The following is a 17,246-nucleotide window of genomic DNA, read 5'->3' on the forward strand; positions in this document are numbered from 1 at the left end:
ACATTGTCAAGCTCCGCTTAAAAGTGCCAGAGGGCAGCAGCCAATGAATGATGGCAAATCTGTCTGACAAACACAACTGCACCGTTGCATGACCGTCCGTACGCCTTGAACTCAGTGTAAACAAAACCAAAACAAAGATGCGGCATAACAGGAAGCATGCGACGTTCAAGAACAAAGACTAAATTGGGTAACGTCAATGTACTTGGCTGATATATAGAGTTAAGAAACATAAGACTGAATAAAAGTGGCCTTATTATTTAGGGAACATACTGAAACGCATTTGCATGCTAAGGTCACATTTTTGATGTGCGATCACAAGCGATTCATCTGTAAAGACCATACGTGCTACCACAGGAAGTTGACAATAAGGTGCCCGCCGCAGACCACACGTCCTGCATCCTTCTGAACATGGTGTTCACATCGAGATTGAGGCGTGGGAAGGTACACAGAACAAGAGCGCACGATAATGGATGATAAGAGTTTGGAAGAACTTCTCAACAAGCCTGAATTATTGAGGAGGAGGATTTGAGGGAGGAAGATCCAATCTGGGTAAGCTGGAGGACATTGTTTTATTAGCCACTTGATTAAAGGCATTTCTACACTCAAAACATGACATTTGCTGTTTGTTCAAACTACTCATTCTGAGGTAAAGCAACACAATTCTCAGGTTTTTATGGGGCAACTTAATAGTTTTATATTCAATCTACTTAAATTTGTAAAAACTAATAAGTTAACTCAACTCCATGTTGTTCCATCACAAATCGTTTGTGTAGAAAAAGCATTTTTAAAAGTGTATATCAGCCGTTTTTAATAAGCGTGTGCATTTAGATCCAGTTCTGTTTTGCATAAAATGCATTAATTAAATGGTATCTGCAAATGGCTGTAAACATCAAGAAAATATTGTATTAAAATGACTACTTATAGCATCAAAACAATGCATTGCAAGTCAAGCTGAGGCTTATGATTATTCCAAAGTCTGCGGGTTATGCAGAAATTGATTTGTTACTTCATAAATGCATCATATTTTCCATGATGATTGGCTGTATTTCAGCACATACATGCATATTTTGAAATACCCATGCAGCTGCAGGTATCTTTATGATAAATTATATTGCATAAAAATCAGAGTTTGACATCTGAAACAATATAAATGTCCGTAATCAATACTTAAAAACAATCAAATCAATAACACATGGCACAGATCATGCATTACAGATCAGAAAGAGGTACATGATTGTCTGAAATAAGTCGTCTTGGTAAACAGTTGGCTAAATCTGCATTATTACTTTATGAACGCATCAAACCTAATTTTTAATTTTGGCACGTAGATATGTTTTCTAAAATACAACAAGCAAAGGTTACTGTATAATAAAATCATTAAATATAGCAGAATAAACAATGCATTGCAAGTCAAGATGAGGCACTTGATCATCTCAAAGTCGGGGTTACACAGAAATTAATTTGTTATTTCATAAATGCATCATATTTTCCATGATTATTGGCTGTATTTCAGCACATAAATGCATATTTTGATATACCCATGCAGCTGCAGGTATCTTTATAACAGGTTATAGTGCATAAAAAGCAGAGTTTAACATCTGAAATAACATAAATATCCGTTATCATTACATAAAACAATCAATCAAATCAACAACAAATGGCACTGATCATGCATTATGGATCAAAAAGAGGTACATGATTGTCTGAAATTTTAAGTCGTCTTGGTAAAAAGTTGGCTAAATCTGCATTATTACTTTATGAACGCATCAAACCTCATTTTTAATGTTGGCATGTGGATATGTTTCCTAAAATACAACAAGCAAACATTACTGTATAATAAAATCATTAAATATAGCCGAATAAACAATGCATTGCAAGTCAAGATGAGGCTCTTGATCATCTCAAAGTCGGGGTTACACAGAAATTGATTTGTTATTTCATAAATGCATCATATTTTCCATGATGATTGGCTGTATTTCAGCACATACATGCATATTTTGAAATACCCATGCAGCTGCAGGTATCTTTATAATAAATTATAGTGAATAAAAAGCAGAGTTTGACATCTGAAATAACATAAATATCCGTTATCATTACATAAAACAATCAAATCAATAACACATGGCATAGATAATGCATTATAGATCAGAAAGAGGTACATGATTGTCTGAAATAAGTCGTCTTGTTAAAAAGTTGGCTAAATCTGCATTATTACTTTATGAACGCATCAAACCTAATTTTTTAATGTTGGCACGTAGATATGTTTCTTAAAATACATCAAGCAAAGGTTACAGTATAATAAAATCATTAAATATAGCCGAATAAACAATGCATTGCAAGTCAAGCTGAGGCTCTTGATCATCTCAAAGTCGGGGTTACACAGAAATTAATTTGTTATTTCATAAATGCATCATATTTTCCATGATGATTGGCTGTATTTCAGCACATAAATGCATATTTTGAAAGACCCATGCAGCTGCAGGTATCTTTATAACAGGTTATAGTGCATAAAAAGCAGAGTTTGACATCTTAAACAATATAAATGTCCGTTATCATTACATAAAACAATCAAATCAATAACACATGGCACTGATCATGCATTATGGATCAGAATGAGGTACATGATTGTCTGAAATTATAAGTCGTCTTGGTAAAAAGTTGGCTAAATCTGCATTATTACTTTATGAAAGCATCAAACCTCATTTTTAATGTTGGCACGTAGATATGTTTCTTAAAATACATCAAGCAAAGGTTACAGTATAATAAAATCATTAAATATAGCAGAATAAACAATGCATTGCAAGTCAAGCTGAGACTCTTGATCATCTTAAAGTCCGGGTTTAGCAGAAATTGATTTGTTATTTCATAAATGCATCATATTCTCCATGAGGATTGGCTGTATTTCAGCACATAAATGCATATTTTGAAAGACCTATGCAGCTGCAGGTATCTTCGTGATAAATTATATTCCAAAAAAGCAGAGTTTGACATCTGAAACAATATAAATGTCCGTTATCATTACATAAAACAATCAATTAAATAAAACATGGCACTGATCATGCATTACAGATCAGAAAGAACTACGTCAATGTCTGAAATGTTAAGCCGTCTTGGTACAGAGCTGGCTAAAACTGCATTACTACTTTATAAACACATCAAACCTCATTTTGGCATGTAGATATGTTTCTTAAAATACATGAGACAAATGTTACTGTGTAATAAAATGATCAAATAAAGCACCAAAAACAATGCATTACAAGTCAAGCTAATAATATGAAATACCCATGCAGCTGCAGGTATCTGCATGATAAGTTATACTGCACAAAAAGCAGAGCTTGACATCTGAAACAATATAAATGTCCTTAATCAATACGTTAAAACAAACAAATCAAGAACACATGGCACAAATCATGCATTATGGATTATAAAGAGGTACATGATTGTCTGAGATAATAAGCCCTCTGGGTAAATCGTTGGCTAAAACGGCATCATTACTTTATGAACGCATCAAACTGGGCACGTAGATATGTTTTTTTAAATATACATGCACCAGCGGCTTTGTTTTTGCAACTTTATACTACATTATATGCAGAGTGGCACATTAACCACTGAATTGCATCAGCAACACTGAAAGTAACAGGAAATATCAAGAACATGTAAGATGTTGCATAAATAATGCATTATGGATCAAGACGTCCATGCACAAACCTTTTAATCTCAGATGAAAAGAATACGGGTAAGCTGGCTAAAATGCTTTTGTTTATGTAAGAAATCAAACTTTCCATATCAGTCATGTACAGCGCTCAGCATATATAAGTACACCCCTCACAAATCTCCCTTTTAAATTCATAGTTTTAATAGGAAGCTGTACAATATTATATTTGTGCATATACATTAATAAATCTGGAGCTTATCTAACAAAATAACTTATGATAACTCTCCAAAAACTAGTACAGCCAAATTTATGTTATAGAAAAATAATAAATAAAATTTTTTCAAATCAAGAGAAGCGAGAAAAAAATAATTACAATTTTTTTTGCAATATTTTGCTTGGATTTAATTGTATTATCTATCAATTTATAAATATGTTTGGTGACTAAAATATTATTTAAATAAATAAATCTGTTTAAATTTGTTTTATTTAAATGCACCAAAATACACTGCCTATATTCACTGAGAAATGGAGACAAATATTCATTTTCATAATGAGGTGTACTCAATTATGCTGAGCACTGTAAATATTTCAATTCGATTACATTCATGAGGAGTAGATTAGGATATAAACAACCACAAAGCTCCAAATATCATGAAAATAGTACAAATAGGTCATTAAAATAAGCGCATGTAATCTTCTTGATGACAAGAAGTCTAGTTAAGCTGGCTGAGATTTCCGAGTTACTTGATGAAGATCCAATTTTCCATATCAGTCTCTTTTATTTCATCACAAAAATACAGATTTAAAAAAAATATCCATAGCAGTGGATTTGTTTTAGTGAAACTACACTCATAAACAGGTGATGTGCTACTTTACATTTTATGCAAAGTAGCTGAAAATTTCAAGATATTACTATAAAATCAATAAAATCTTATAAATCAAAATAAAATAAAAAATGGATTTGATGTAATGTCATAAGCTCGAATCATTATAAGCATGGGGCAAAAACAGTTTTCAATGTATACCGCGGTTTGGAAAAGTCAAGGTTTTAAAACCGCCAAAATTTTCTGCTATACTGTTTCTAAGGTATGTGTAACATTTTTTATTTACTTTTATTTTAAATTTTTTTTTGGACAGCAGTATCTCCAGCAGTAAAGATCTCCAAATATGCCATTTTAAATTGTAAAGAAATCTGTGTATTTGCAACAAATAAACACAGCAGAAGTCAATGATTAATTTGAATTATTTAGCCTGACATGTTTACTCAGGGTATCTGACGGGCCTTAAAACGTCTTCAATTTCAAAAACCTAGTTTTAGACCTTAAAAAGTCTTAAATCCACTGAAATATTGTGTTGTAGGTCTTAAATAATATTTTAAACGGGTCTTAATTTTCCATGTAAAGCCCCAGTTGATTTTTTTATTTTATTTTTTTTATATTTCCCAAATGATGTTTAACAGAGGAAGGAAATTTTCACAGTATGTCTGATAATATTTTTTCTTCTGGAGAAAGTCTTATTTGTTTTATTTTGGCTAGAATAAAAGCAGTTTGGAATAAAAAATAAAAAAAACATTTTAAGGTCAAAATTATTAGCCCCTTTAAGCTATATTTATTTTCGATAGTCTACAGAACAAACCATCATTATACAATAACCTGCCTAATTACCCTAACCTGCCTAATTAACCCTATTAATCAAGTTAAACCTTTAAATGTCACTTTAAGCTGTGTAAAAGTGTCTTGAAAAATATCTAGTCAAATATTATTTACTGTCATCATGGCAAAGATAAAATAAATCAGTTATTAGAGAGATGAGTTATTAAAACTATTATGTTTAGAAGTGTGTGGAAGAAATCTCTGTTAAACAGAAATTGGGGGAAAAATAAACAGAGGGGCTACTAATTCTGACTTCAACTGTATATATATATATACATATATATATATATACCCAATTGGGTCAATACCCATCCAATCATTTTTTGATTTCATATATATTTCAAATATATTTCTATAAAAGTTAAGAAACATTTATTTATTAACTCTGTTTACTTATTAATATGGTTTAATTATTTTCTTTACAATAATTTTTTTAAATGTTTTTTAAGGTTTTAACTTGGCCATTAAAAAAATCTTTAGGGTTTAGCCTTGTCAAAGTCTGAAATTCCATTCATTATGGTCTTAAAATGGTCTTAAGAATGTGTTCAATTTGACTTGATGAAACTTGTAGAAACCCTGTTACTGCTCCAAAATATTTTAAATGTTTCTCAAAATTAAATATATTGGTGTTCAAAGGGGGAAAAGTTTTTTTGTTTTTACCCAGACATTTAAAAAGACCATATTTTAGAACAGTAATCACAATACTGTGAAACCGTGATATTTTTATGCAAGGTCATCATACCCTCAGATTCTTATACAGGCCCATGCCCAATTAGAAGTCTCTGTAATTTGGCTTTTATTTTATTTGTTTAATTTTTTACATCATGAAAGCATCAAACCTTTCATGTGGACCTATTTCAATACGCAGGAGCAACTTTGTTTTTGTAAAGCTTTGCTATATGAATAGCTGGAAATATTAAGAAAACAATGTGATGCAATTACTAAAAACTACAATATGATACTGCTACTACTACAAATAATGCATTATGGGCCATTTAATGACCTCAAAGTCTGGATAAGCTTGGGTAAAACTGATTTGTTACTTTGTTAAGGCATCAAACATGCCATGTTGGTCTGTGTTATTTTCAAGACGCTTCATTTTTGTACAGAATTAAATGAAAATGGCCAAGAAAAGAATGCAATAAAGTGTGGTACAGATAATGCATTATGCGTGATCTCAAATGACATGAAGTCAACATCTACTGAACGCTCCTCCTTCTAGCGCACGAAGACAAATAAAGTCTTGGCCAGCTAGTTAACTAACAGTCTGAGAGTTTCCATGCAATAATGCCTCATGTTTATAAAGCCGATATACTTACAAAATGTCCGAGCTGCTGATAAATCTTTGATCTTCAACATGAACTCACCTGGAATCTGTTTCTTGCAGGACATTATCCAAGCATGCAAAGGACTACAGAAGTCTTTAGCAGAATTTTGGGACTGACTAATCCAGTGTCTATTTCTCTTGATCACTGAAAGCTTCCTCTCAGGATGAGCGCCAACACCACCACCCTGATTCCTGAAGATGTCAAGCCCCTGCTGGTTCTTCCTCTGGCGTTGGTCATCTTCTTGACGGTGATTGGAAACCTGCTGGTCATCCTGGCGATCGCCCGCACCCCTCTCCTCCACACCACCACCAATGTCTTCATCATCTCTATGGCATTCGCTGATCTCATTATGGGCTGTGTGGTCCAGCCTTTAGGACTCAGTATGGTGGTGGCTGGGAAATGGGTTTTGGGGAACCCTATGTGTGACCTGTGGACGTCTTTAGACGTGTTCTGCGTCACCGCTAGCATTGAGACATTGTGCGCTATCGCTGTTGAGCGATACATTGCGATTACCAGACCTCTGGAGCATCAGGTACTGTTGGGAAAACGCAGAGCCGCCTACATCGTATGCACAGTGTGGATCGTGTCATCCTTAGTTTCCTTCGTGCCAATAATGAACCATAATTCTCGTGCAAATTATTTAGCAGCAAACGACTGCTACAACAACTCGGAGTGCTGCGATTTCCATACTAACCAGCACTACGCCATCTTCTCCTCTGTGGTTTCCTTCTATGTGCCTCTTCTTGTTATGGTGTTTCTGTACGGGAAGGTGTTTGCCATTGCAAACAAGCAGTTGAAACTCATCGGTAAGGACAGACTTCGTTTTCTGAGCTCTTGCAATGAAGACTCTTGTGAAATTCCTGAAGGTTCGGCTCGAAGTTACAGTCGGAGAACAACAAAGCATGTCGTGAAAGAACACAAGGCGCTCAAGACTCTAGGGATTATCATGGGCATCTTCAGTCTCTGTTGGCTGCCCTTCTTCATCTTCAATATCATCAAAAGTTTTAATCCTGAAGTGCCAACACAGCTTGTGTTTCTCTTGTTGAACTGGCTGGGCTACGCCAACTCAGGCCTGAACCCAATCATCTACTGCCACAGTCCTGAGTACCGCAACGCTTTCTTTAATCTCTTAGGGTGCAAAAAACCCAAGCATTTTAACCAAACCACCGTGAACAAACATCTACAAAGCTTCACCTCGTGCATCCAGAGCAACAGTTCGGTAAGAATGGATTGCATGGGTCACAAAGATCCAATTGCACGGGGCGGGAACACTTGCTCTGACATGAGCTCAGTTTTAAAAGGAGAAGAGGTAGAAATACAGCCTCACAATGACTCGACAATGACGATGATCAATCTAGCAGAGATGTTGAAGGTAAGAGGGAACAAATCACAACTGTTAAATAGTAAAACTGTTTAAGATAGTAAGGTATGATGGGGTGATTGCTCACCTAAGTGTTTGGAGTGTCGTCTTTGTGGGTGGAAAACAGATTAACATTGAAACAAACGAGAAGCAGCATTCAGAAATCTTTGAAAACCACATATCTGGCCAGCTTATGGGTTTTGAAGCAGCTCTCAAATGGTCTTTTAACATCTTTGATGCACATTTACTAATTTAACAACTATTGTTGATGTTAAAGATTCTAAATTACATGATTCCATACTTATTACTTTCATACATTTGGCATGTCCAATATCACGGTACTAAAGCCAACCTGACATATTGTCAATATTAATGAGCAACATTTCACAACAATTACTGGTCAATTGAAACAATTATTTCAGAAATTTTTCCCAGGACCACAGTTTGAAAATCTACAACTCAAGGGTAACAATATTTAAAGGGCACCTATGAGGTAAATCATCTTCTGTAAGCTGTTTGGACAGAACTGTGTGTAGGAATAGTAGAGGTGTGAAACTACTGTATACTGCTCTCACGGTTCGGTTATCACGGATGGCGATTATCATGCCATCGATTCGGTTCAATTCGATATCTCGGTGCATCACGGTGAATGACGATGCTTTCCATACACAGTGTTATATTTTGGGGGGAGGCTATAACAAGCTGTCTGGTCACACTTTACAATAAGGTTCATTAGTTAATGTTGCTTAATGCATTTACTAACATGAACAAACAATGAACAATACATTTACTACAGTATTTGTTCATGTTAGTTAACATTAGTTAATGAAAATACAGTTCATTGTGAGTTCTCACGGTGCATTAACTAATGTTAACAAGCATGAGTTTGGATGTTAATAATGCATTAGTAAATGTGTAATTATGATTAATAAATGCTGTACAAGTGTTGTTCATGATTAGTGCATGTTAGTAAATGCATTAACTAATGAACCTTATTAAAGTGTTTCCAGATCCACAGCACCACACTGTCTTTCATTCACACACATACACAAACATAGACAACACCAAACAAATACACACACACTAAAGCCCTCGCAATATGCGTTTAGCCGGGAGAGCTTGCGATGAGCAGAGCAAAAAAAAATTTTTTTAAATTTTTAAAAAAGAAGCACTTTTCCGCGCGAGCTCTCTCGGCTAAACACAGATTGCGAAGGCTTAAAGGGAGCAGAAACACAATGTTTTAAGGCATTGCAAACGGCGATGGCACATTGCAGGTCACTTCAGGAGGCGTGAATTAATTTAGCTAAATTGCGACATGGTCATCTTCCAGAAATATTACCAACCATATATCAGCTAATGTTTTCCCTCTCTCTCTCTCTCTGTTTAAAATTGTTGGTAAATCGCTCTCAACAAATATTTTTCTTCCACATCCCATAATGCATAATGCATCGGCCTACAGCAGCTGGATTAGTTCAAAAAGGCACAGTATATTGTAATTTTTTTTTGGATTTTACAAATTGGATTTGTGTATTTATATATTGTGATTTGAACTTGCAAATTGGATTTAGTAAACGTGAATTGTGTTGTGGATGTATGAATTTTATTTCGTAAATGTAATATTTTTGAGACTGATCTGGCTCCATAGTATCCAGTCACATTTGCATGCAAAAAGTGTAAAGTTAAACGTGCATTGTGTGTGTGTGTGTCTGTGAGTGCGCGTGAACTTTATAACGACATTGTGTGTGACTCATCGTTGCAGAAAGGCTTGAATCAACTCCACAACAAATACATTAAATAATCATTGGGAAAGTTCTTTCTGTAGTATTTCTCACAAGTGTTACGTGAGATCTGCTTCCTTCATGTCTGTCACTGTTCTGTTTATCTGACACAGCTGAGGAAGAGATTGAGGCACACTCTGACAGACAGGTGAAAACAGTGGGCGGGGAGAACTAGCAGTAAAGGTACAGGCCACAAAAACAGCTACATAGTGTTCAGAGCAAAACATTTAATATTCTGAAAGGTATGTGTGTTTTTAGCTGAAACTTTACAGACACATTCAGGAAATATAAAATACTCATCCTAAATATTGAAAAAAAGGTGTTCTTTAACTAAAACTATTAAATGAAATAAGTTTATTATAACTAAAATAACCAATATAAAAAATATATTTAATTATATTTTATAATAATATATAATTATACATATAAATTATATTTAAAAAAGTAACTTTAAAACCAAACCAAAATACAATTTCTAAACCTTTAGACAAAAAATAAAAATAGAACAGAAAATATAAAACTAATAACATTCAACCTAGTCATAAAAACTCATATATTTACCCAATACTCAGCAATACTGATTTAATATACACTTGTATTCTAGCAACTAGGGCTGTGTGATTTGGGGAAAATCTCTAATTGCAGATATTGTGATTGCGATTTGATTTACGATTGAATTCAAGCTTCAAACTGGTTTTAATTTAATTCAAGCTTCAGCTCAATAATCTGTGATCCGTAACGACTGCTCTTAAAAATGACCTGTTTTTTTCGGTGTCTGGGACTTTAAAACCAAAATATTCCCATATTACAAATGCTGTTTTTCTTTGATATTAATTTGTCTATTAATGTTTCTGAAGCAGCAGATGCTATAATCCCACTTTGTTTTCTTTTTTTATTATTGTGGGCGCATTTTAGTTGCGCAGTTCCGATTGGGCAGAATGAAAGTGTGCTCACTCAATTGGCTGGTCACATAGCCTCGGTCAGATCACACATTTTCAGCACGATTTCCATGACGTGTCGTGGGTAGTCATAAACGACAAACTGACGTCATGACAAGATTCAATCGTTTCTTCTCAACGATTGACAACCAATACCATGTCTGCGATGCCTTGCAGAAAGTCCAGCATGTTTGATTTTCTGAAGCCGAGCTGACTGGTTTTGAAGCACTTCACCTCATATGTTATTCGTTATTTTATATACATGTTTTATATTGCTTCCAACATTTCAAATTGCGATGGCAATTTGATTTCAATTAATCGCACAGCCCTATTAGCAACTTACAAATGAAGCACACTGCAAACAATATCATAAGAGCCAATAACATATGCAGTACACAATGTCAAATACTCAGTGCCAACACAATGCCCTGATGACCGTAGGGCAGAAACTGGGTAAACAAAAAATAATCATCATTAGAGGTAGTGCATTTATTATGTTTGGGATTTAAAGGTCTATTGAAGAGCATTTTTAATTTAATGGTTGACGTAATCTCAACTGAAACAGAGAGGGCGGGACATAAAGTAGCTCCTCCCCTAGTGTTTTGTTTTTATCACAGCTCTGCCAGTGACTGGTTGATCTCAAGCGCATCAAATGAAAAGCAAATGAGAAGAAGGGGGCGGGGCATGTCAGATACTAAAACAGCAGTTGATTGGTCAGAAGATTTGATGAGAAACTGAAGTACGAGTTGATGTAAAAAAAAAAAAAAACGTTGATCCATTTAGACGGAGGTGGCAAACTGCAAGATTCGGATGTTTACACCAGGTTTATATCTTCTAAACGCGAATATTTTGGAGCACACTAGCTTATAGATATCCTTAAAACAAACATACTGATACAAACATCTAAAAAAAAAAAAAAACTTTATTTTAATTTCATGGGACCTTTAAGTTTATGCATAATATAATACTAAAGAAGTAATCAGGCATGAGAAAGCCACAATTGAAACACTCCCACGCCCACCATTTCCATGTGGGTGCTGAATGCGGATTGTTAGCTTATAACTTTCACATTCATAACAGCATTTCTGCTTCTCACACTTCCTCTTGATGAATGGCTTGAAACCAACAAGGGCCAGTGCTGCTGACGCACGCAAAATAAAAGATGGGTATAGCCAATAATCAATTCTGCTTTCATAATCAATCCAATTTTAAAAACATAAATAAAAATATAACTCTTTTACTTTATTAATTAATTGATAATTTAGTTAATTTATTAGTATGAAATAACAAAAAGAAGACGAGAAAACCAAACAAAAAGGTTTTATTTTCACTGGGAAAGCGTCTAAGAAACTAGTCTGCCACAGCATGTCAAATCAATTTTTTCAATGTACTAATATCCTGAATGAGGACTTGAGGTGATGATTGCACAAAACAGGATATAAATCTACCACTTCCCCTCAAACGGAGAACAAGTTTGCCACCACATGCAGTTTTGTCAAGATTTGTCCCAATTTGCATTGTATTTCTATGCTCATAGACCTAAAAACCTCTTATCGTTTACCTCATAACATTTTAAAATACTCTGGGGATATGATCAGACCCTCAACAACTGATTAGCACAGCACAACCAATCAGTTCAACATGTTTCTCAAGTGTCTGAAATTAGTGGAGATTTTCTGAAGTGTGAGTGAATACTCACCCCAATAGTAGTGGGAAACCCAGGGGTCTTATTAGTTTATTACCTCATTAATGTGAAGATAATAATAGGAGCCAAAGGTGTGCCGTAAACGTGTCTTATAACACTAAATAGGCCTCGTGTTCAAGCTTATGCCAATGAGCTCGCATTTTAATCTTGTGGCCAGCTTAATTTTTCCATTAAGTCATATTCCATTCGATAGTCCGTTTATTATGGAGCCAGATCAGTCTCAAAAGTAATACATACAAACACAATTCATAAAATCACAAGTGAAAATCATAAATATTTTCACCAATTGAATTGGATTTGCGTATTTTTTAAAAAACTTTTGTTGAATTTCCGAACTGGATTTGCATGTTTTTGAATCGTGTTTTGAATTTCCGATCTGGATTTGCGTATTTTTTAATCGTGTTTTTAATTTACGAATTGATGTGCATATTTTTTTAATCGTGTTTTGAATTTACGAATTGGATTTGCATATTTTTTTAATCTGTTTTGGAATTTAGGAATTGGGTTTGCGTATTGAATCAATTTTAAATTCATGAACTGGATTTGCATATTTGTGAATCGTGTTTTGAATTTACGAATTGATTTGCGTATTTTTAAATCTTTTTCAATTCACGAATTGAATTTGCGTATTGAATAATTTTTTTAGTTCATAAATTGGATTTGCATATTTGTGAATTGTGTTTTAATTTTTTGAACTGGATTTGCGTAGTTTTGAATCATGCTTTAAATTTACGAATTGGATTTGTGTATATTTAAATCTTTTTGAACTTACGAATTGGATTTTCACATTTTTTAATAATTTTTTTGTATTTATAAATTGAATTTGCGCATTTTTAAATAATCTTTTATGAATTTACAAATTAGATATGTATTTTTGAAATCACACTTTGAACCTATGAATTGATTTGCGTATTTTTTAATGTTTTTGAATTTACGAATTGAATTTTTATATTCGTGAATTGTGTTTTGAATTTACAAACTGGATTTGTGTATTTTTTAATCTTTTGAATTTACAAATTAAATTTGTGTATTTTTTGAATTTATGAACTGGATTTGCATTTTTGTGAATTGTGTTTTAATTTTACGAATTGGATTTGCTTGTTTTTTAATTCTTTTTTTTCTATTTACGAATTGGATTTGCATATTTTTGAATAATTTTTTGTATTTATGAATTGGATTTCATTATTTTTAAATCATTTATCCTTTTTTAATCCGGGGTCGCCACAGCGGAATGAACCGCCAACTAATCCAGCAAGTTTTTACGCAGCGGATGCCCTTTCAGCCGCAACCCATCTCTGGGAAACATCCACACACATTTACACAGACTCATACACTACGGCCAATTTAGCCTAGCCAATTCACCTGTACCGAAAGTCTTTGGACAGTGGGGGAAACCGGAGCACCCGGAGGAAACCCACGCGAAGGCAGGGAGAACATGCAAACTCCCCACAGAAACGCCAACTGAGCCGAGGTTCGAACCAGCGACCCAGCGACCTTCTTGCTGAGAGGCGACAGCACTACCTACTGCTACACTAAAAATGCCTCGCCATTTTTAAATCATGTTTTGAATTTACAAATTAGATATGTATTTTTGAATCACATTTTGAATTTACGAATTGGATTTGCGTGCTCATGAATTGTGTTTTGAACTTGCAAATTGGATTCAGTAAACTTGAATTGTGCTGCGGATGTACGAATTTTATTTTGTAAATGTTTGTTTTTGAAACTTACCTGGCTCCATATGTTTATTTATTTCCCAAAATAACTGCATATTTTTACTCAGCACGTTAAATCGACAAATAGTAGACGTAAAGGCATTTTAGAGAAGATAAATATAGGCTATGGAGATTTTTTAAAGTCTGTAAGCAATATATCGATTAGATCAAACAGTTGTAAACATTATTAGCCATTAACCAAACCAAAAGGAGACTCACAATGTAAATATCTTTTAATCTATGGATATTTGTAGCATTTGTATCATTCAAAAAGAAAAAAAAATCTAATTACTTTTAAAGGAATATTATATTTTTCTAACAATCTGCTTGAATGCCTGCATGATTGATGAATTATGCACCAACATGTATTAATTTGGGGCTTGTTTAAAGCCTTAACATTGGGAAATAGCTTTGGTGGCTAGCAATGTTGCCTCACAGCAAAAAGGTCCCCAGTTTGAGTCTGAAGTGGGTCAGTTCTCATTTCTGTGTGTTGTTTGCATGTTCTCCTAGTGTTGGCGTGGATTTCCTTCGGGAACACATGCGCTATAGGTGAATTGATTAAACTAAATTGGCCGTAGTGTATGAATGTGCGTGAATGAGTGTGTATGAGTGTTTCCCAGTACTGGGATGCAGGTGGAAGTGCATCCACTGCTTAAAACATGTTGGATAAGTTGGTGGTTCAATCCATTGTGGTGACCACTGATGAATAAAGGGAATAAGCCAAATGAAAATGAATGAATAGATGAAAATGAGCACTGACAGAATCAGACACACTCATCGTAATATTGGTTTTGTAGCCGTTTTAATCAACAACATGCATCTTACACCGCAGGGGTTTAGAAACCGAAGTGTACGTGAATCACATGTACTCAGGATGATTGAAAGGAACACTTTGAGACAGTGCAGACACGAGCACATCTGAGAAACATTTCAGCATAATCCTTCTGATGTCACTAAAATACATAATGTGTAAACACAAAGCCCAGAGCGCACGGAAACACACGCAGGCTGCTCTCTTCCAGCTCATGTCTAATGATTTCATAATGATTTTTTTTTTTCCACAGGGCCACTGAAGATGGGAAACAGACCCAGTGCTCAAGAGAATTAACCATAATGTCATGCTTTTCAAGCGGACCCTGACTGCATTTCATGCAAACCACGTGCAAAGGCAAAATGGACAGCTTTTAAAGTAAAGAGCAGCGAAGTGGGAAAGTGATATCGAGAACAAACCGTGACGAAAATGATCATGCACTGACTGATTCTTGAACTTTACACAGAACGGAAATTGAAGTCTTAAAATTGCATCTTTTCACCTCACAAACCATCAAAAAAAACAAAAAAAAAAAAAAAACAAACACACACACACACACACACATTTGTTGTGCAGAGAAAGTTTTTCCTCTCAGAGAGCACACTTAGCTGATGATTGATAATAAAGCTAGTTTGGCGTGCTGTCCTGGGAGAGAGCCCTGAGCTTATAAGATCCTCGAGCCCTGGGCTCCCTTCCTTTGCAAGGCGAGAGGGGAGTTTGAGCTCAGGTAGATCTCGATGACTCCCCTTCTTGCTTGTTGTAGCTAAGTGTCAGATATGGATGCTGAAAGGTGTATTCAGAGTTTAGCTAAAGTATTTGGATTAATTGTTTAGAGTGCTTGTTTTTGAACTGTTGGAAGAAACCAGAGGACCCTGGGAAAACCCACGCGACCAAGGGGGAGAACGAGCAAACTCCGCACAGAAATGCCGTCTGGTTTGGAAAGGAATTAAACCAGGGGCATTCTTGCTGTGAGGCAACAGCGCTAATCGCTGGTCACCGTGACGCCCGTTTGAAAGGAGGGAAAGTAGGGTGGGGGGGTTTCTTCAAGATGAAGATATTGAGATGAGAAAAGTCTGGTTATTTATAGTGAGTTAAGGATCGTCTGATAGGATAATCAGTCATTAGCTAAAGTTGGAACAGCTGTGAACAATCATAAGCACGTGATCCTCTCGAAATTTGTTTATAAATAAACTTCACTTAAAGTGAAAATGAATTACAGAATCACTTGCGCTGGAGACATTATTGGGACTATATTTATGCACATTGTGTTTGTAAAGCTGCCCTTGAGCCATGGGGATATTTTGGATGGTTTTCTTCATCAATGCAAATTAAAAGTGAAATGATTTATACTGTGTACTGAAATAACATTTCCAACCTCAATGGAAAAACATTACCATAAAGTATAAAGAGGCCATATTGTGCTTTGTTATGTTCTTTTTTTTTTGTTGTATCTGTTTATGCATGTATTATATCTGCAATGTTTCAAAGCTCGTCTCCCACAAAGGGATTGTTTCAATCTAACGAACAACAGATTCCAGAGACGTGCCTAAAACAGATCCTTCCCATCAAGATACAACTTGCACAAACATCCATGCCACAATTCGAGGTATAAAGCATGAGGCAAACAAAAAGAAGCAAACTACAGTGTACTTGTCATGTTGTGAGATTTTGTCATGCTGGCGAAATAAAATCTGACTCGAGCTTGATCAATCCAATACCGTTATTAAATTAAATGCTGGGTTCCATACAATTCCTTCATGTAGTCCAAACTCAAAGCGATTACGTTAGCTTAATCATTTTTACAAATGTAAGTACTGTAGATTGAACATAAAACAATTAAGTTGTCACAAAAAACGTAAGAATTCACAAGTTTAAAAAAGTAGTTTTAAGTTAAACAGCCAGTTTTTTAGTGCAACTTCTTTTGAAGCATTGTAAGCATAAAAGGTTTGGGTAGTAGAGTTGTAACACGGATTCGTGGACAACAGAAGTATGGGTCCAAATGCAGCTTATTAAAATCTGGGTCTGGCAGACAATAGACAAGACACGAGCAAATGGTAGGGATAGATGATGTGTAACTGACGTTTCGACACAATGTCGAGATCCTGAAGCACAAGTGTTTCGAAACACTGCACTGAAGAATGATATGAAACACCCAGGTCACGTGACTAAATTGTTTTGAAACACCTGGTCACGTGACTAAAGCTTTTCGAAACACACAGGTCACGTAACTAAAGTGTTTCAAAATACCTGGTCACGTGACTAAAGTGTTTCCAAACACCCAGGTCACGTGACTAAAGGGTTTTG

General features: G+C 35.0%; 1 protein-coding gene and 1 long non-coding RNA gene across 6 annotated transcripts in view; one reads left to right on the forward strand and one right to left on the reverse strand.

Moving 5' to 3' along the window:
* The first annotated feature begins 144 nt into the window (after positions 1-144).
* On the forward strand, positions 145-16,790 carry adrb3b (adrenoceptor beta 3b). Of its 5 annotated transcripts, none has more exons than XM_073914185.1 (4): positions 145-549; positions 6,695-8,007; positions 9,887-9,956; positions 15,196-16,656. In XM_073914185.1, the coding sequence occupies exons 2-3, from the start codon at positions 6,799-6,801 to the stop codon at positions 9,923-9,925; spliced, it is 1,248 nt and encodes a 415-aa protein (XP_073770286.1). In that variant the 5' UTR covers positions 145-549; positions 6,695-6,798; the 3' UTR covers positions 9,926-9,956; positions 15,196-16,656. The 5 variants fall into 5 exon arrangements, with proteins under 5 accessions (XP_073770286.1, XP_073770287.1, XP_073770289.1 ...); XM_073914187.1 differs by having other exon boundaries at positions 411-549; positions 6,787-8,007; XM_073914186.1 differs by lacking the exon at positions 15,196-16,656 and having other exon boundaries at positions 216-549; positions 9,887-9,970.
* LOC141376464 (uncharacterized) overlaps positions 552-17,246 on the reverse strand; it is a 77,570-nt gene continuing 60,875 nt past the window's right edge. The window contains exon 4 of the long non-coding RNA XR_012386567.1: positions 552-2,991. This is a non-coding gene — a long non-coding RNA (uncharacterized lncRNA). The remainder of the gene's footprint in view (positions 2,992-17,246) is intronic.

Source organism: Danio rerio, chromosome 10, assembly GCF_049306965.1.
Source record: "Danio rerio strain Tuebingen ecotype United States chromosome 10, GRCz12tu, whole genome shotgun sequence".
NCBI classification, from domain to species: Eukaryota; Metazoa; Chordata; class Actinopteri; order Cypriniformes; family Danionidae; genus Danio; species Danio rerio.

Bases quoted from the DNA above. Each gene is read 5' to 3' on its own strand.
- adrb3b (XM_073914185.1), top strand. From the start codon at position 6,799: ATGAGCGCCAACACCACCACCCTGATTCCTGAAGATGTCAAGCCCCTG. The intron at 8,008-9,886 runs GTAAGAGGGAAC...TATCTGACACAG, and splicing joins ATCTAGCAGAGATGTTGAAG to CTGAGGAAGAGATTGAGGCA.